Source organism: Chelonia mydas, chromosome 17, assembly GCF_015237465.2.
Source record: "Chelonia mydas isolate rCheMyd1 chromosome 17, rCheMyd1.pri.v2, whole genome shotgun sequence".
Classification (NCBI taxonomy): Eukaryota; Metazoa; Chordata; order Testudines; family Cheloniidae; genus Chelonia; species Chelonia mydas.
Window position 1 is genome coordinate 1158407 of NC_051257.2, and position 20060 is coordinate 1178466.

At 55.5% G+C, this 20060-nt stretch overlaps 2 protein-coding genes across 3 annotated transcripts in view; one reads left to right on the plus strand and one right to left on the minus strand.

Moving 5' to 3' along the window:
- Positions 1-10492, plus strand: part of SARM1 (sterile alpha and TIR motif containing 1) — a 15065-nt gene extending 4573 nt beyond the window's left edge. Inside the window, exons 2-9 of the mRNA XM_007057694.4 lie at positions 1692-2310; positions 2570-2782; positions 4542-4633; positions 5175-5410; positions 5584-5686; positions 6216-6405; positions 6526-6647; positions 9289-10492. Coding sequence (XP_007057756.2) covers positions 1692-2310; positions 2570-2782; positions 4542-4633; positions 5175-5410; positions 5584-5686; positions 6216-6405; positions 6526-6647; positions 9289-9448 — 1735 coding nt within the window. The 3' untranslated portion in view covers positions 9449-10492. The remainder of the gene's footprint in view (positions 1-1691; positions 2311-2569; positions 2783-4541; positions 4634-5174; positions 5411-5583; positions 5687-6215; positions 6406-6525; positions 6648-9288) is intronic.
- Positions 10493-14035: 3543 nt separating this feature from the next.
- Positions 14036-20019, minus strand: SLC46A1 (solute carrier family 46 member 1). Of its 2 annotated transcripts, XM_037880411.2 has the most exons (5): positions 19603-20019; positions 18275-19127; positions 17745-17828; positions 16468-16624; positions 14036-15559 (listed from the first exon to the last, which is right to left on the minus strand). In XM_037880411.2, exons 1-5 carry the CDS (start codon positions 20017-20019, stop codon positions 15502-15504), a joined length of 1569 nt encoding a protein of 522 aa, XP_037736339.2. In that variant the 3' UTR covers positions 14036-15501. The 2 variants fall into 2 exon arrangements, with proteins under 2 accessions (XP_037736339.2, XP_037736340.2); XM_037880412.2 differs by lacking the exon at positions 16468-16624.
- Positions 20020-20060: the final 41 nt, after the last annotated feature.

Below are 20060 nucleotides of genomic sequence, written 5' to 3' on the forward strand. Positions count from 1 at the left end.
GGAGACCAAGGACTGGTCAGCGTTTCTGGCTGGGGAGAGTCCCTCCTGCCTGCCCCCCGCCAGCCAGTGCCTCTAGAATGTCATGGTGCTTGGCTCCCCCTCCACAGCAATGCCTCCCACCTTAAATTCAGTCTCCGTCTGTGTTTGCCATGTGGCCGGACTGAGAAAGTCCATCTCCTTTCCCCAGCCAGACATCTGCACAGACAATTCACTCTTCCTTGGGCCAGCCATCAGTTTTGATGGCCCCAGATTGCTTGTCACGACTTCTCAGTTGCAGTCATTCAGCTCTGCATCCAAGACTTTCCTGGGCTGGGCACCTGGTTGGACTGCAGCCTAACAGACCATGTTCTCATGGGCACGACCAGAACAGGGGGCAGGACAAGGACAAGGAGTCACAAAACAGTGGTGTGCACAGTTTGCTAGAACAGATGCCCCCACCCCCATCACATGCTACACAGATCCTGGGTAGACATCAGGAGTGAGTCATGGGCACGAGCTGTGGGCCCCAGCAGGACATGCCCCAAGTAACCCATCCCTAGTCAGGGTGCTGGAAAGCCAGGAGGCTCTGTGATGTGGCAAGAAAGCCCCTGGACAAGCACAGGAGACCTGGCTGGGGAGCAAGTGTCACTAACAGAGGCTGCTCCCAGCTTTCATCTTGCGAAAGCCCCCCAGGGGCTCAGAGGCAGGTGAGAAGGGAAACAAGAAGCACAGTCAGGAAATGTGCCTGCAAAGCATGAACTTGAGAGCCTTTGAAGAAGGGCCTGGCTCGCAGTACCACAACGGCCTGGAGCAGAGAGCCAAAGCCCAGCAAACCTGGTGCTCTGGGGAGCTGGGATGGGGCTGACAGACAGAGAGGGCTTTGCTGAGGTTTGTAACCACCTGTGCCAGTCAAACAGACAGAACCAGCTGAAGAACATGAGCAGGAACAGGAGAAGTGTAACTGCGTCTGTAGGCACCAGGGAAGCGTGTCCTTGCACATTCCTGCTCGCAGTGGAGACCGAGATCACTGGGGACAGCGAATCATGGCCAATCCAGCTAACAGGCCAGGGGAAGGGAGTGTGGGACTCTGCTCAGGTGTGTGTTTATGTGTCTTTCTCCCGTTAACTCCAGGATGAATCCAGACCACTTCCAGAGCATTAACAGAGCAGGGCACAATGGGCCCTTCTGGGTTCTGAGGACCCATGAAGGGGGTTTGAATCTGCTGAGCAGGGAGGTGGCTGGTGGGAGCTTTGCTGAGAAGGTGGGGACAAGCCTCATGGGGGGAGGGGAGTCAGGTGAGGTGTAAACTCAGGAAATTCACTGCTGCTGATGTGATGGTCTGGGATGGGGGAGGAGATCCCTTGGGAGATGGGTCTCTGGGCCATGCTTCCCCAGGGGGATCTGGGCGCTCTCTGGATCCAAGAAGATTTGTAAGGCTCTTCAGGCACGAGAACAAAGCAGTTCTTTAGTACCAGCTCTGTACGTATCTAGCCACACTATGGAGGGGCAGGGATCCTGGGAGCCAGTCGACATGAGAGACAGCATCCTGCCATCTGTGCCACCGGGAGGCATTCCACTGTCCGCAGAAACCTCTGTCCCTGCTGGGGCAAACTCCAGTCTCTCAGTGCCATGTAAACGCTGATGGGTTCAGTCTCTGGCGACCCTGGCACTGCCATTCTCTTTGCTTTCACCCCTGCTTCTCTTTCTCCCAGGGACCGGATTGCCCGGATCGGGCTGGGGGTGATCCTGAATCTGACCAAGGAGCGAGACAGCCCCCAGGTTGCACGCAGCCTCTCGGGGATCCTGGAGCACATGTTCAAACACACTGAGGAGACCTGTTTCCAGCTCATTTCTGATGGGGGCCTGGACACCATCCTGTACTGGTGCCGCTGGACCGACCCCGTTGTGTTGCGCCACTGTGCCATGGCCCTGGCCAACTGTGCCATGTACGGCGGGCAAGCCAACCAGCGGCTGATGATCGAGAAGAACACAGCAGAGTGGCTCTTCCCACTGGTGTTCTCCAAAGATGATGAGCTGATCCGCCTGCATGCGTGCCTGGCCATCACCGTGCTGGCCACCAACAAAGAGATCGAGAAAGAGGTGGAGCGGTCGGGGACCCTGGCGCTGGTGGAGCCCTTCATCGCCTCGCTGGACCCGGAGCAGTTTGCATGCGACTTGCTGGACAGCAGTGACAACAGCCAGGGAAGGACAGCGAAGGACCTGCAGCACCTGGTGCCCTTGCTGGACAGCTCGCGGCTGGAGGCGCAGTGCATCGCTCTCTTCTACCTGTGCATAGAGGCTGCCATCAAAGCCAGGCAGAAGAAAACCAAGGTAAGGCTGGGTTTGGGGGGGGCAGGATTACCTGAGACAAGTAGATGGAGGAGGAGGAGGGGCACTGAGGTTGCATCCAAGCAGCCCTGCAGCCTCTGGGAAATGGGGCATCGCTTGCTCCCCCCGTGTGCTCACAGCTCTGCCTACTGGGGTGCTGCTGTAGTTCCGAAATGCCCATGTGCCAGGACTGCGTAGCACGACCCAGCGGGAAGCACTAGGGGAAACAAGGATGTGATGGCTCCTGCTCCTCTGTGCCCAGATTTTCAGTGAAATAGGGGCTGCCCAGAGCCTGAAGAGGATAGTGTGTTACTCCACCAACACCACGGCCTCATCGCTGGCCAAGAAGGCTCTGCGCATGATGGGCGAGGAGGTGCCTCGACGGATCCTGCCCACCGTCTCCAGCTGGAAACCCATCGAGGTGCAGACGTGGCTGCAACAGACTGGATTCAACAAATACTGCCAGAGCTTCCTGGTAGGGCCGTGCTTGTGGGGAAAGGGGCAGTGGAAAGGCCCTTTGCTGGGAACACACAAAGAACCCACTGTGACGGGTTTGGTCACAGAGACCCTCTTGGGACTGTCACCTGATGTGCTGAAATGACCTCTGAGCCTGTTTTCCCTGATGGCTTGGGACTCCAGAACCCCACCTTGTTGAGCCAGACATGCCAGCCTGCTGCAACACAGACCCAGGTCTGGTCCACTCCCCCACAGCTGCAGGCTTTAACCAAAACTGCTCAGCAGGTCACCTCTCTCCAGCATCCAGCTCCCAATGGGATCCAAACCCCAAATAAATTTGTTTTACTCTGTATAAAGCTTATACAGGGTAAACTCATAAATTGTCCGCCCCCTATAACACTGATAGAGAGATATGCACAGCTGTTTGCTCCCCCAGGTATTAAGCACTTACTCCGGGTTTACTAATAAGCAAAAGTGATTTTATTAAGTATAAAAAGTAGGATACAAGTGGTTTCAAGAATTAACAGACAGAACAAATTAAATGACCAAACAGAATAAAACAAAAGACCCAAGTCTAAGCCTAATACATTAAGAAACCAAATACAGGTAAATCTCACCCTCAGAGATGTTCCAATAAGCTTCCTTCCCAGACTAGACTTCTTCTTAGTCTGGGCCCAATCCTTTTCCCTGGTACGCTCCTTGTTCCAGCTCGGGTGGTAGCCAGGGTTTTTCTCATGACTGCAGCCCCCTTTGTTCTGTTCCACATCCTTTTATAGCTTTGGCACAGGGCGGGGATCTTTTGTCTCTGGGTCCCCACCCCTCCTTACAAATGGAGAAGCATCAGGTTTAAGATGGATTCCAGTACCAGGTGACATGGTGACATGTCCTGGGAGTCCCCAAGTCTCCATTCTTCCTGACCTGACTCACAGAAACACAGGAAGGCTTACAAGTAAACAGAGCCATTTACAACCAATTGTTCTAGTTAATGGAAGCCATCAAGATCCCAAGCCACCATCAATGACCCACACTTTGCATAATTACAATAGGACCTTAGAGTAATACTTCATATTTCTAGCTTTAGATAAAGGAATGATACATTCATACAAATAGGATGACCACACTTAGTAGATTATAAGCTTTGTATTGATACCTTACAAGAGATGTTTTGCATAAAGCATATTCCAGTTACACTATAGTCACACTCATAAGCATATTTCCAAAAAAAGCATATGGAGTGCAACATCATACCCACCCTGTAACCATTTCTAATAAGGAACCCTATAGATACACCATCACCCAGAGCAATGGCCATTGCCACACCAGGGCAACATCTCCACCAGGCACCTTCAGCCTTGAGGAGAGCTGGATGGGACTAGGCCAGTGTCTTGTCTCACCAGTGCTGCAAGCCCCAGAGCAGGAGGCCAGCCCTCCATGCACACGCACTGCCGTCCCCGGGGAAAATCCCTGCCTGAACACAGCTGGGGCAACAGGCCACCATGTGTCACCTCTCACCCAGACCCCAGAGCCAGAGCATGTTGGAATTGCGGGAGCGGGAGTCTGGAGGGAGAGGCGGTTGACGAGAAGTCCTGTCTCTGGATGGCAAAGAGAATGGCTTAAGGGCACTGGAGCTTCCCCATGAGCCCCCATGTGGGCTGCCACCATACACTGCATGACCATCTCGTCCATGTCCCCGGCTGAGCCTCCTCCCTGGCTCAGGGCTCCATGTGCATTGTACAGCAGGCCTTGGTGGACAGCTCTGACATCTCCTCTCTTGGCAGGAGCATGAGGTGGATGGGGACTTGCTGCTGCGACTGACGGAGACAGATCTGCGGGAAGATCTGGGGATGGCCTCTAGCATCATCCGGAAGAGGTAGGACCCTTGTGTCCCAGAGGCAACACTGGGTGTGCTGGCCTCTCTCACAGCAGTCACTGAAAAGACAAGTGGGAGAGTCCAGGTCAAAGACCTTCGCCTCTCCCCTTCTTTCCCTGCTGTGACAGGAGCATTAGAGGCAGCTGCCTCTGACCTCACACTGGGAGAGGCCTGGGCTCTTGGGGCCTGTGGCCCCCTGTGACTCCATCCTGCTGCTGGGGAAGTTCTCACAGGTTGGCCAATGCCACAGGGAGTGGCTGGATGGGATGGGGAGGGGCTCTCCTCAGCACAGGAACTGGGATGGGGCCCTGTGTGCTACTCAGAAAGCTGAAGACTTACCCTGGGTTCTGCTTCCCTGGCTGCAGGTCCTGCCCCATCACGTCTCAATGCAGAGATCTTCCACTAATCAATCAACTATCTGTCTGTCCATCTCTCTCATGCACCCTTCACCACAGCATCTGGGAGCTCTTCTCTTCCCGAGTCCCTGCCTTACCCCGAGCCCCATCAAATCCCCTTGTGCTTACATCCGTTGACTTGCCAGGTTTTTCCGGGAGCTGACAGAGCTGAAGACATATGCAAATTACTCCACCTGCGATCGCAGTAACCTGGCTGACTGGCTGGGCAGCATTGACCCCAAGTTCCGCCAGTACACGTACAACCTGGTGACTTGTGGCATCGACCGCAACTTCCTGCACCGTGTGACGGAGGAGCAGCTGCAGGAGGACTGCTGCATCGATGTGGGCTTCCACCGCGTGCGCATTCTCTCTGCCGCCAGGGGTAAGGCCCTGCTCCCTTCTCGGCACGGAGGCCCTGGGGGCCAGTCTGGTCACTGGACCCAGCCAGGGCTGGTCAGATCACTGCGTCGCGGTCCGGATGCGACTAGTCTGGCTGCCGGGTGACCGTTCAGAGATCACCATTAACTCTTCGCTGATATCCTCTCTCATATCTAGAAATGCTTCACTCTCCCCTGCCGTGCAGTGGCTGCAAATCCACCTCCGAGGGGCCCGACGTGTTTATCAGCTACCGACGGAGCACTGGCTCCCAGCTGGCCAGGTGAGTGCCGAGGGGTCGCCCCACTCAGACCCACTCCAGGGGAAGGCGCAATGGCCCCTGTTCTGCATCATGGTGCTGATGACTTAGGAATGACCCGGGATCTCTCTGCGGACAGAGAGGGACAGCGGTGCAGGCTGCAGCCCCACTGGGCAGAGCAGCATCTGGAGGGGACAGTGCCTGAAGGCTCAGTGAGGGCAGAGCAGACTGGAAGGGGAATTCAGCCCCCAAACCCCTTCCTGCTTCCCTGCTGGTGCTGACTTGCACCTTCCTCATTCTACACCCCTGGTGGCCCAGTCAGAGGCAGGGCTTAAAGCCTCCCTCCCTGTTAGTTCTGTGACAGCCCAGGTGCCTTGAGCCTGCGCAGGCCTGAGCCAGCAGCTACCGTCTTGAGGGCTGCAGTTGGCTCAGAGGAGCAGAGAACAGGCTTCCACAATCTCATGGTGCCTCCAGATGAGGCGATAAGGATAGGGTGTGAACTGCAGGTGCCCAAGGAGGTGCCCTGATGGTGCTGTGCCTCTCTTGCTCCCAGCCTGCTGAAGGTCCATCTGCAGCTGCATGGGTTCAGCGTGTTCATAGATGTGGAGAAGCTGGAGGCGGGGAAGTTTGAGGACAAGCTGATCCAGAGCGTGATGAGCGCCCGCAACTTCGTGCTGGTTCTCTCGCCAAACACGCTGGATAAGTGCATGGGGGACCCTGACCGCAAGGACTGGGTGCACAAGGTGAGAACTCCTGGGCAGGAGCTCAGAGGGACTTGGTGGCACCGCAGGAGTGGCAGGGGCTAGAAATGGCTCTGGCTGCCATGCAGGAGCCATGGGCTAAGCTCTGGGCTTTCCCCGCAGGAGATCGTGACGGCCCTGAGCTGTGGGAAGAACATCATCCCAGTGGCTGACCATTTTGAGTGGCCTGATCCACAGGATCTTCCTGAGGACATGAGGGCTGTCCTGAAATTTAACGGCATCAAGTAAGTAGGGCGGGGCCCTGTCCCAGCCATGCTCTTGCGGTGGCTGCTGACTTGTGTGGAGTGCGGGCAGCACGATGCAATCTCGAGGTGGAGGGCGGGCGAGAGAACAGACGCAGGCTGCTGAACGTCACAAGTTCAGGGCAGGGGGTGCTGGCCTCTCTGCAGCTGGGACTCATCTCATCTGGGAGGTGGAATTTTCTTCTCCTGATCTCCCTTGAAATAATTCTCCTCCCTCCTTGGCATTTTGGCCCTTCAGCTACCTGCAGGCAGATCTCGTGTCTCCTGTTGTCCTTCAGCAAAGCAGGGCAGACTGAGCTCCTTCCACCCCTCCTCCTGACCCAATCGCTCCAGCTCCTTCATTGCTTCTGCAGTTCTTCTCTGAGCTCTGCTAGCCACTAGTGCAGGATCCCAGACGCGGTCCCCAGCACCCACGGCCCCGTGGCCCTTTGAATGGCATCCCAGGAGGGGCGGTGGTCCCTACCGTGCCCGTGGCCCAGGCTTGCCAGGGTTGGGAGGCACCTCGCTACCACAGGGCCATAGCATGAGGGAGCCTTTTCTGTGCCGCTGGGGTTCAGCTCCCTGCCTCTGCTAGCCACAGGCAACCCAAGCCCTGCCTCTCAGCCCACGTGGGCTCTACTGGCCCTCATGCAGGTGAGCGATAGGACACTCCAACCCCCTGCAATGTCCAGCCCCCATGCACTGGTCACTCGGGATGTCCCCAAAGGACCAGTACCCCCAGCTTCCCAGTGACCTGAGACCCAGCTCTGCGTCACACACAGCACTCAGGTGCTTCCTGAGAAAGCAAGTGTATGTAGCAGAGAACAGAGACTCATAGGGCAGCCAAGTGTATGTAGCAGAGAGCAGAGATCCATAGGATAGCCAAGAGAAATACTGGAAACACGTAAAATCAACTCCTCGCAGGCCTGAGCTCCGCTTACAAGTCGCGCTGGTCTGATGAGCTGCTGCTCACCCCCTGCACTTTCCCACTGGGATGGCCAAGACCCTGCGCCTGCTGGCTGCTCCCCTCCCCCAGGATGTCTGTCTGCACCCCCAGACATATCATCTCTCCCCTTTGCTCTTTGCCTGAAAACAGACCACTGGTTACCTCCTCCTGAAGTCCCACAAGCTCCCCCTTACGCTGCCAGACCCTGTCATAGAGTCCCCGGGCAATGCTCTGGACCTGCTCCCTACGAAGCCAGTCAGGACTCTGGGGAAGTCGCCTTTCTGTGAACAGCCTGTCTGCAGGACACACAGCTCACACAACTTCCTCCTTCCTGGGTCTGACCTCGGAGCATTCAGCCTCCTCTGCCCCTCCGTGCGCTTCCCACAGCGAGTCCGCCCAGGCGGGGTCCTGCACCCCAACTTCGGAGTCAGATGTGACTCTCAGCCAGCCAGTAAAACAGAAGGTTTATTAGATGACAGGAACATGGTCTAACACAGAGCTTGTAGGTGCAGAGAACAGGACCCCTCAGCAGGTCCATTTTGGGGGGCAGTGAGCCAGACAACCCCATCTGCACTTCACTCCATGTCCCCAGCCAGTCCCAAACTGAAACTCTCTCCAGCCCCTCCTCCACTGGGCTTTGTTCCTTTTCCGGGCCAGGAGGTCACTGGATTCCTTTGTTCTCCAACCCCTTAGCTCTCACCTGGCAGGGGGGAAGGGCCAGGCCATCAGTGGCAAGGAAACAGGGTGTCGGCCATTCTCTGTATCCAGACCCCTGCACACACCTGCCCTCTAGGGCTCTGCAATGATCATACACCCTTATCCCACCCCCTAGATACTTAAGAACTGCCTAGGAGAAACTCAGGCACCCCCACACTATTCAGAGGAACCATTAAGAACAGTCCCGCTTCGTCACAGACCCCCATTGTGAGCCACACAATACACAATGGCCAACGAGGGAGATAAGCGGTGGGACCTGACTTAGGGTCGCTGCCTGTGGCTGACCTGCCTTTAGCTACAATTCCCGAGGAACACTCTTTCCAGCGTAGACAGACACATGCCTCCCTTCACAGCACCCGCACATACCGTTAGCAAGGTGATGATGTGACACCGGGTTCCAGCAGAACCTGCACGTGACGCACTAGTGAGCTAGAATGTAAATACCAGACCCAGGGTCTCCTGTAACCTGCATGCCCTCTGCCAGTTGGCATTGAGGCCCTTCGGTCACAGTGGCATCCGGGGGGTCCGACAGTGCCCGTGGCCCAGGCACACTGAACAGCACCCCAGGGGGCCGGGGGGTGGGGTCTGACAGTGCCCATGGCCTGGGCACACTGAACAGCATCCGGGGGGAGGGAGGGGAAAGTTGGTCTCACAGTGCCCGTGGCCCAGGCACACTGAACAGCATCCGGAGGGGGTGGGGGTGTCTGACGGTGCCCATGGCCCAGGCACACTGAACAGCATCCGGGGGGAGGGAGGGGAAACTTGGTCTCACAGTGCCCGTGGCCCAGACACACTGAACAGCATCCGGAGGGGGTGGGGGTGTCTGACGGTGCCCATGGCCCAGGCACACTGAACAGCATCCGGGGGGAGGGAGGGGAAACTTGGTCTCACAGTGCCCGTGGCCCGGCACATCGAGCTCACCTGCAGACTTTCGAGTCCATCGAGCAGGGTGTGATTGTCCGTTTTCTCCCCTGGATGCAGATGGTCCCATGAGTACCAGGAGGCCACAATTGAGAAGATTATCCGCTTCCTCCAGGGCCGCTCATCCCGAGATTCTTCAGCTGGCTCAGAGAACAGCCTGGAGTGTGCAGCCCCTCTCGGGCAGACCTACAGCCAGGCAGCACCGCCCCATATCCTCTAGGGCAGTGTTGTTCAACCAGGGACCAGCTTGCTACTTTCCTAATCTGCATCAGGGAGATCTCAAGGCATGGCGCCGGTCCTCGGCCCAGCGGTTGAGAAACACGGTGCTGTGGAATTCCCAGAAGAGCTCTCCCCAAGTGGGGTTAAATCCTTCCTGTTAGAGCTTCCTGCTTCCAGGGCTGTCCCCTGGGCCCATCCCCGAGGGACCTGGCCCACTTCCCTGGCTCAGTCAGTGCAAGAGGAAGGGCCCTTGGCTGGGGCAGCAGCCAAATATAAACTCTCTAATTACCCTCCCATCCTAGAATTCAGCCCCAGCACTGAAAGGGAAGTTCTCCCCTTGAGAGCAATGACCGCTTCCCATCTGCCTCCTACAGCCCGTCCCAATGCTCAGGGGCAGGGAGACAGCTGTTCCCCTTCTCTCCCCAGTGACCTGTCTGTGACTTTTACTAAAAACACCCATGAGCTGTGTATTCACAAGGGGCAGCAGCTCAGGGATGAGTGGCACCACAAAGTGCCAATGGGCAAGAAAAGCCAAATGAAAGCAAAGCCCTGGAGCAATCCCCTTGTTTTATGTCAGGTCCTTACAACCTGCCTGGGTGGAGACCTCCCCTCCCAGCATCCCAAACAGCAGCTCCCTCTCCCTCCTCCTGGCCTCTCACCACATGGTGCCGTCACCATCAGGCTTGGGGAGCCTTCTGCTTCTAGCTCAGGTAGAAATCTTTCCTGGAGGCCTTCGCAAAGTGCATCTTGTTTTTATCACCTGACTTCTCAGTTCTTGCCCCTCGGGCGCCGTTGTAAAGGTGCTGTCAGGCCCATGTGTGCAGGGCAGTGGAGCGTGCTGCTGGGTGGGGCGAGGAAGGACGTTAGCTGCTGTATTGTACCTGTGGGATCATTATACACCGGCAAGGCACTGGGCTGTGGCTGGGCTTTATTCCTGCCGTCTCTGGTCTTCATTCCAGATTTGTCATGGCACCTGCTCCTTTCAGAGGGAGTTTGCTGACGTGTAGCCCAACAGGTCTGAGTGAGCTTCCCTCTGAGCTCAGGGCTGCGCCTAGGCTGTGTTGGCTCCCGCGTTAAGTGACAGGCCATTTCCTCACCTCTTCCCCTGCCCCCCCGGCCAGATCCTTTGCACATTCAAAATCAACCAGCAGCTACTCAGTCTAAAGGGTACTGGGGATGGGGGCAGAGGCCATTGCTGAGGCAGATGGGTGTTTCCTGGGGGTGGGGATGGGCTGACAGCAAGACCTTGCAAGATGTGGGGCCAGGCACAGTTGGCCCATGCACTCTGGGCCCTGTTCCCGGGGGGGTGGAGGGAAGTGGGCTCAGCAGCCTGTACTGCAGCCGGAGCTCAAACATGGGGCTTGTTTGCTTTACTTTGCCCTTTTCTGTGGCATCTGTGGGTGCACGGAGAAGCCTGATGGTCTCAGCTCGCTGTGCTGCGGCATGTACTTCACCCTGCACCTCTGCACACACAGTTTGGGTTCTATCCCACCCTCCACCTTTGAGAGCCTCTGATCTTTGGCTGCTGTGGAAGCTGCTCTTAACAGGCCCCTTTCTGACGCAGGAACTGGCCATGGGGTTTTCCTGGAGGAGATTTAATCTTCTCCAAAGGGGTCCCCACGCGGCAGGCTGAAGCTGGCTACCTGGGGCCACACCAAGCACAGCCCTGCCCTAGGAAAAGGAAGGTCATTGACCTATTGAGCAGTGACAGCATGTCCCCACTGCACACCCAGCGAGACAAGCTTCCAGCTCCAGCTGACACATAACGTGACCGGATGGGCCAACAGAGGCCACTCCTCAGGCACCACATCACTTCTCACCCCCACGGTCCGTGCTCCTCACTGCAGCTCTCCTGCTTCCATTCACAGGGCAGCTACTGCAGCAGCCACCGCAGAGCGCAACGCCGGTGTGGGGCGTCAGGCCCACCGCAGTGTAAACACTCGGGTGCCTCTGCACAGCACTGTGTGTACAGGAGCTGCAGGCAGCCAGAAGGGCTGGAGCCTCCCACCCCGGTGCTGAACGGGTTGCTTAGTCCCAGCAATTACATCCACCGAGCCCCCTCTGCCCACAAGCCGGCAGGCTCCAGCCACACGAGACGCGTCCAGAGAAAACGGGATGCAGTGAAGGAACATTTACAAAGTATTCATTATTCATGAGTGGAGATGATGGGCTCCTGAATTATGAATTGCTTTCAATTAGAGGCAATGGGGTTTGAGCGCGTGACGCCACGGGCCAGCAGCGGGCGGGAAGGCACAGCAATGCATCTGCAGCTGATGTGATCTGAGACAGCACAGGGACATAGCTTGCCTAGGCTCTGCTCCCTCCAGCCTGCACCTTCTCTGCCACCCAGGCCTAGGGGGTGGGGATGAGCCCAGCTCATGTCACTTTGGGACTGGACTGAAGATTCCAACCCCAGCAGAACTGCAGGCCCGACTCAGGCCATCTGATACTGAGAGTCTCCTCCTCGTGTGGTGAATGAAGGGGCAGAGCCTGTTGTATGCTGCACTGACCCAGAGGCACCTGAATGGATTTTAGGGCAAGAGGACACTATTGTTCATCAGGGCCAGACAAATTGTCCTTTGGGAAGGCACGAACCATCAGGCCGCAGGAAACTCCAGCTCATAGAGGATGCTGCACTTCGTCTCCTCAGCACCACAGGCTACTGTGAGCCCATGCGGCCTGTCCTCCACCCTTTACACTGGTTTCCCATAGCCAAGAGAGTCAAAGACAAGGACCTGTACAGGTCTAAGGCATGGGGTGAGGGCCATGGCCAACAACTCCACCTCTCAGGCAGTGAAACTTCCTACCATGAGGATAAAGCTGGTCTGTGTGGGAGACACATCTCTCCTGGAAAGAGGATGAGAGACAACTGCTAGCCAATGCATGAGTAGAAGGCGCTCAGCTACTGGGGTGCTGAGGGCAATACAAGAACCTGTATAATATAATATAGAAACAGCCTCCATTTTACCCAGGCCCTGGATGTCCCGGGCAGGGTTTGGGATTAATGTGAGCATGGAGCTCATTGAATTCTAAGGACAACCATACTTGCTGCTCACAGCCACACCATGGTAGGTCGTGCATTGGCCCCAGGCTTGAGGATCTGTGAGGAGAGCCTAGAAAAACTTGTTTAAACAAAGCACTGTTATTCTTCCATTAATCCTATTGGATTCTTCCTTTATACACAGTGGGTGAGTGACACACAAGGCCAGCATGGTGGGACCAATGAAATCGAACTGTACAGACACTGCCAACTGGTGATACTGGCCAGGAGAACAGACCTGCAGCCCAATGGGATCAGCTGGGATTTAGTGGCCTGGTGCTGCACTGAGGAATTCAGATACAATTCATCCACAACCCTGAACTCCTGGCATGCCCTGTTTGCAGGGAAAGTCAGCGTTAGCCTGAAGCTCAGAGTTGGCCGGGCAGCCCCCACATCGAGCTCTGTATTGACATAGCTCAGCATTCTTACAATGGGCCCGCTGTGATCAGATCAGGCTCCTAAGGCAGCCGACAACCGTTCTCCCCTCACACACCTTCCCGCTGCATGTACCATCTCGCCCCATTCCCCCTTGAGCAGGGGCTAAACAAGAGCCTGTGCTGGTTTGGCAAATGCTGCATATTACGTTTACAGGCAGTAACAGAATCAGAGCTGCTGTGAGCATCACTCCAGCGCCCAGGAAAAGGTTAACCCAGTATGTAGTTGCTGCTAGCAAGTCTCAGGGGATTATCTCTAATCTTTATGGCTCCAGGCTCTTTGATGAGCTCATTCTCCACCTGGCATCAGATTATTTGCTGCTGCTTTTTACTCCAAAGTCTTCAACCCGAGAGAGAAAAGCAGGAGAATAATGGAGAGAGATAAGCAGGGAAGGAAGTCTGGACAAACTGGAGAGAGTCCACAGGACAACACCACAAATGATAAAAGGTTTAGAAAACCTGACGTATGAGGAAACATTTAAAAAATGTTTAGTCTTGAGAAAAGAAGACAGTCTTCTGTGTTAAAGGTTGTTATAAAGAGGATGGCTGTTATAAAGAGGATGTGTTAAGGGCTGTGATAGAGGATGGTGGTCAATTGTTCTCCGGGTCCACGAAGGTAGGACAAGAAGTAATGAGCTTAATCCGCAGGAAGGGAGATTAAGGTTAGATATTAGGGAAATCTTTCGAACTGTAAGGATAGTTTAAGTGTTGGAATGTGTTACCACTGTAGGATCCCCATCCGTGGAAGTTTTTAGAAACAGACAGCTATCAGGCATGGTCAAGGTTTACTTGGTCCTGCCTCAGCAGAGGGGGCCGAGCTAGAAGACAACCGCTCAAGGTCCCTTCCATTTTTATGATGCTATAGTACAGCTCTGCTGCCAAGGCCAGCCTTTATGGGCCATGAGAGGAACCAGGGACTTGCTATTCTGGGAATGAGCAATCTTGTCCTTGTCATGAATCCGATTACAAAACAGCACAGGGACCATCCCAGCACCTTGCATAAGGGGTTTGTTATCAGCAGTGCCACTTAATTACTGTACAGATCATCACAGGTTTCAGAGTAACAGCCGTGTTAGTCTGTATTCGCAAAAAGAAAAGGAGGACTTGTGGCGCCTTAGAGACTAACCAATTTATTTGAGCATAAGCTTTCGTGAGCTACAGCTCACTTCATAGTATGCATCCGATGAAGGGGAAACAAGTTTAACAGCTGTTAGAAGAATAGCTGTGAAGGCTTTGCACACCGTGGATTGGGGAGAGGTGTTACTACCTCGGCAGGGGATAGCTGAGCAAGTGACAGTGTGAAAACATGATGGCACCTACCACCGTCTGGGAAGCGGAGCAGCAGTCCGCTTGCTGACAGATTACGTCCCACAGAATATATGATTTCCCCCTGCAAATACAGCCCCCTGCCCTGCTCCCTCATCCAGCTCAGCCTAGTGATAGGATGAGATTGATCCTGGTTCTGCCATTTGCTTACTTTGTGGCCTTAGGAAGTCACTTAATCCACAGTTATAGAATTTAGGTGCCCACAGTTATGGATGCGGGGACAGGTTTAGCTTTAACCCATCTTCCTCAGGCTTCCAACCTGCTCTGCCCACCTTTGCAAAGAACTTTGAAATCCTGGGCTGTAGGGCACTAGGAGAAGGGCAGAGTGTTACGTGCCTTGGCACTTCCCCCATCAGCTTCTCCTCTGTGGCACACACTGCACTGCGGCTGATGCTAACACCCATCTGCCAGCTGCGAACAGCCGAGCTCCACGGGACTTGTGTGCACTGCCATTAGTGCTTCCATGAATGGGCTCTGCAGCTAAACAGGCAGAAAGGGAGAATGTCCCTCCAGGCTCACACACACTCCTGGGAAGACTTATTTCTCACTCTCAGCTTGCTACAAGAGCCTGGCCTGAGCAGTAACGTGCAGAACAAGTCCAACCTAGTGATGTCCACATGACACATTAAAAACCAAAAAACCCAAGGAGTTTGGGTGCAGACGGGGGCCCGGGCCTGCCTCTCTCCCTCTACAATCTATTCAGCCAGTGCTGGGCTTCCTCTACTTCCGTTCTGCTCTTCAAGTGCCATCTCTTCCGGGAGGGAGAGGTGAGTTTGGTCATGAGTTTCTTTTTCCACACTAATGGCTTATTGGCCACTCAACAGGGTAGAGTGCCCTCTGTTCAGAGGGGAATTTGCGCCCTGGCATTGCCCCCAACCCCTCAGCAGGAGAGCACATTCCCCCATGGACCACCCAGCCTGGCCTATTAGTTCTCACTCCTCTGTCACCTGCAAATGGGCATCAGCAGCATCTCTTTCTACTCCTTTACTTTTAAAATTGCTTGTGTTTTCCCAGACAGGCTGAGCCAGCAGGACCATGAGGAGCTAACCCTGCTGGCAGGATCATGTTTTTACTGGCTGATTAAAGCCATGATTTCCAGCTACTTGGAACTTTAAATAAGCAAGAACCTTAGAGATTTTGCACGCTCATTGGTCAGATCTTCCCAGCAGAATAAGCAGCAGCTTTCCGACCGGCTTGCTCAGCCACACAAATAATTTTCTTTTGGTGAATCAGTGCTTAGACTTGTGTGAGGGATCAGGAAGCATCCGTAAAGTGACCATATTCGGGTGTCGTGTCTGAGATTTCTATCCACCTAAGAGAGAAAGGACAGTGTCAGAACTCTGCCTGCACAAAGGAAGGGATTTAAAATCTCAAGGGAACAGAGAGGAAATGGCCCTGCGAGAAAAACTCCACAGGGCCAGCAGTTACTGCACTTCTCCTGTAAGCCCCACCCCGGCCTCCCACCCAGAGCCACCACCACTGACAAAGTCAAAAGCAACCTCGCTACTCTTGCTTTAACCAGCAGGACAACTGAAGGATGACAAGCTGTTGAGTGTACTCAAGCTCTTCCCTACATCAGCTGCTGGAGGAAGCGGTGAAAGAGCAATATTTTGCCCAGGCTCTGAGCTCTCCACCTCTCACCACAGGTGGAGGTCTGTGGATTGGTGCTGAGCTCTGGGACAGCACAGAGCTCAGGGAGATATAAAGTAAGAAAAATAAACTATCATGTTTTAATGGAATGACAGCTAGTGGCTCGTGCCAGCACAGTGCAGGCAGGCAACACATGAGCATTACATATGTAACTGTGACAATGTGCCTCAATCCTGACCTGGCATACCCCCTGCAATTCCACTCCACACATTCAGCTCTTGAAATGTAACTCAGTTCTGAGCCGCTTCCGCCCCCCACCATTCACACTTACATGGAGTGCAGGGGATGTGTGTGTGGAAATGTTGCAATGTGGACACATAGTGAGTAGGAAGAACCCCACTGAAATCAGTTTACTTGTGAGCCAAGAGAGAACTTGGGCAGAGGTTTCCCCAGTTGAGAAACTTGGACATCAGCCTACTGTGGCATCAAATTCCTTCCAAATAGCAGCATTTAGAACAAGCCTTGTAAAGGCCTATTACACGCCAGTGTCCTGCAAGAGACCCCACCAGCAACTACAGAGCCACATACAAAGGCTTTTAGACTGAGTTGTAAGACCAGAATCTTAGTTACCCAATAAGAGCGGCTGGAACAAGCAGAATTATTGCCCCAAAGAGAAAGGGGAATCCCTTCATGAAGTGCAGGCTTGCAGGGTAGAGAGAGTTGAACACTCCTGTGGCCATAAGTGAGCAGAGACCTTCCACGCAGGCAACAGAGGCAAAAAGAGCACCTGGAAAGACACCAACATCAGAGCTTAGCAATGAGGCTCCCCTTTTGGCCACCCTTAGACTGAACACACCTGACCATCTCGGTGCATTTCAATAGGGCAATCTGGACCTTACTAAAATATTTCCACTCAGATCAGAAGGTGGCCCTTTTTCTTTGCAGTGCAGGTGCCAAGGGCTGGGAGCTGAGATAGGTGTGATGGGCCAAGTTCAGCACGAGTGTAAGTAGGATAACTCCACTGCCCTCCATAAGTTGCACTCACCACAGTGCTGAATTTGGACACTGCATCAGACGGACTGTAAATCCCCCGAGGCAGAAACTAGCTAAATGTAAGTGCCAAGCACATTTTATCACCCAATAAATATTAAACACAGCAGAGATCTGCAGGTTTAGTTTTATAACCTTGGAATCAAATTTACACTAGCTTCACTCTAAGAGGGGCCCACATTAGCCGCTTGGAGGAACCAGCGCTTTCATTTAATCACTGGGAAGCCATTTCTGGGCTACACTGCACTAAGCCCGTCTTCCCCTCTCCTGACTCTGCAGTGGCATTTCCAGCCAGGTCCATGTACAGGAGGCAGAGAGGCCCGGGTCTCCCCAGCGTTATGGAGAAGGGTAACCCTACGTCCTGTGGTCACATCCTTTAGTAGCGCCGAGTTCTTCCAAATGTTGCCAGCTCACGCAGACCAAAGCCATACCCTGGGTTATTAGTATTTCCAGAGTTTATTTTTCAACCCGTTCTAACTCCAGTTCCCGTGAAAGGTTTTGCGACCAGTGGGAGGTCATAAGTGACCCAGCCCCAGGATTTAACGTGCTGCTTTTCTCTTTGACTATATCTTCCTCTGCACATTCTAGTCCCAAGTAGGTTCACTGTATTGCCTAGCAAAACTGCCCACAATGCTGCAGAATGACTGTCCTGTGCAGGGCCTGGAGATGTGTGCGTGTGCCAGTGGGACGAGGGATCAGAAGAGCGCTGAGTTTACCTGACCTGGTCCTTTTGGTGCCTCCTGCCGGGAGAGGCTGAGGCACACTCCTTGGGTTGTTTGGTTTTTAATGTGTCACGTGGACATCACTAGGTTGGATGTTTCGGGGCCTGCTGTGGGTTATACGGGTTGATCGCTTACCCTGATCTTTCTCATCCACTAGTTTGGACAGCTTTGCCCGGATCACTGGAGTGGCTGCCATTGAAAGAAACAGGATTCCATAACCTGTGAGTGAGAAATAAGACACACCCAGGAGGTTTCCTTACCTGTGGAATAACATTGCTAGCTTAAAACAAAACCAACCCCACAAATAAAACACTTGTAGCTGCCAAGGAGACTGCCATCCTCCTGCCATTAGCCCATGCGCGCCCTGCAGCCCACCTTCTTCTAGGGCCCCTTTGAGGGGAGCTTAAGATACCTTGTTTGTGTGGCTTTTGGTTAGTCTACAACTGTCTGTAGTGATTCCCTCTAGCTGCAGCACCATCACCTGGTGGTGATAGTAAATACAAGGTGTGACAGGCTGGTGATCTCAGCAATTTTGGTATATGGATACTTTGGAGACATCTCTTCTGCCTTTCTGTCTTTCCAAGAGGATGCCATCCTCTCCTCACTCCTCTGGCAATTTTTAAGCTAGGACACTGTGCTACCTGGACTTAGGGATTCAGCATCACCTGTGAACATCAGTGGTGTCGTGGAAGCAAGTGAAATCACAACCAGGCCCGAGATGTTGGAGAGCAATCCTAACTCTGCTACCCAGGTGTCTTCAAGGCACAGCTGCAGTGCCCGCAGCCCTGCCAGGCTGCTCAGGTAAGTCAGGTAGCTAGCCGCTGAGCCATAGCCAATCAGATCAGAGCCCCAGCAGAGAGGGGAGCTGAGTTCGTATAGGACAAAGATGTCCCTGGCTCCAAAGTGGATGGTGACAATGAGAAAGAAAGTCAGAGAGTAGAGAGCGAGCTTCTGCCTGGATCTCTGGTACCCTGGGGCTACGTACAGCCTGTACACAGACACGTAGTGACTGAGGGTGAACAGCTTGGTGGGTTTCCTCTCCTTCACCGATTCCTGGAGACAAAGAGCAGCATAGAGGGCAGTGGCAAGACTGACAGCAAACACGAGCCAGAAGGGATTGATGTAGCCCTGAGCTTTGCGCCACTGCCCTCCAATGATGCTGGCCAGCATGCCTGCCACGCCAAGGCACGCCTCCAGGATGGCTACACGGAACGTACGGGAACGCTGGTCGCTGGTGTCCGCCACGTAGGCGAAGCAGCTGGCCAGGATCAGGCTGTAGTCCCCCAAGAGGCCACAGAGAACGCGCCCAAGCAGGAAGTAGCCAACATGCAGCCTCAAGTACATGACAAGGAGATAGATGGCAGCCTGCAAGGCCATGCCCACAGCAGGCAGGATGAGCGTGGGACGCCGACCCACGCTGTCACTCCATGGTCCAAAGAGAGTCACGGAGAAGAGACCCACAAAGAAGCCTGCCAGGTTGATGTAGAGGTTCCAGTGGGAGGCCAAGGTCTCCACTTCCTGAGACAGGAGAACAGACACAGGCAGGTGAGGCCCTGGAAGGCACAATATCCGTCCCTCAAGGTCTATGTACCGGCCCGTCACCTCGGGGTCTGAGTGAGGTGCTGGAGCTGCGAAAATATGGCCCAGCTTCCTCCCAGCTCTGCCTGGCTGGGCACAGAGGGGTTGTGGGGCAGCCCCTGAACCCCGTGTACAGCGGGGCCGCGGCAAGCCCGGGGGTGCGGCAGCCCCCGCCCCCTAGTTCCAGCACCTCTGGGGCCCCAGGGCTGGGCCCGCTCCCGGGCCCCACCCACCGACAGTAGTCGGAGCGCAAGGGGCTCGCGCCCCCCGCCGGGCGCCCCCGCCCAGCACCGCCCGCCCGCCCGGCGCCCCCGCCCAGCACCGCCCGCCGCCGGCCGCTCGCCCCCCGCCCAGCACCGCCCGCCCGCCGGCCGCTCGCCCAGCACCGCCCCCCGCCCGCCGGCCGCTCGCCCACCTGCTGCCCGGGGTCCCCCGCGCCGCTCGCGTTGCCGCAGGCGGGCGCGCCGCTGGCCGCGGAGCCGTTGTAGCCGAGCTCGGCCCCGAGCCGGTCCCACAGGTACTGGGTGCAGAGCGGGGCCTGCAGGCCCAGCGCCACGGTGCCCAGAAAGAGAACCGGCTCCACGGCGGGGGCGGCCCGGCGGCAGCGCGGCCGCTCGCCGCCCGCGGGGCCCGGGCTGTCGGCCATGGCGGGGGCCGGCGGAGCGCGGCGCGCCGCCCGCAGAGGCAGGAGGCGCAGGGGAGGCAGGCCCCGCCCGGCGCGGACGGCGGAGGGCCGGGGCCGCGGCTGCCAGACGCCTCCCCCCCAGGCCCCGCACGCCCGGCGGCCGGAGCCGCCCCTGCCGGCCGGCGCAGAGCCCGGGACGGCCGCCATGGGGAGAGCGCGGGGCTGCCGGGGACGGAGCGCCCCTGGGC

Bases quoted from the DNA above. Each gene is read 5' to 3' on its own strand.
- SLC46A1 (XM_037880411.2), bottom strand. From the start codon at position 20,019: ATGGCGGCCGTCCCGGGCTCTGCGCCGGCCGGCAGGGGCGGCTCCGGC. The intron at 17,829-18,274 runs GTGATGCTGAAT...TCTCACTCACAG, and splicing joins GACACCACTGATGTTCACAG to GTTATGGAATCCTGTTTCTT. The intron at 16,625-17,744 runs GTAAGCGATCAA...GTGTCTTTCCAG, and splicing joins AGTGGATGAGAAAGATCAGG to GTGCTCTTTTTGCCTCTGTT.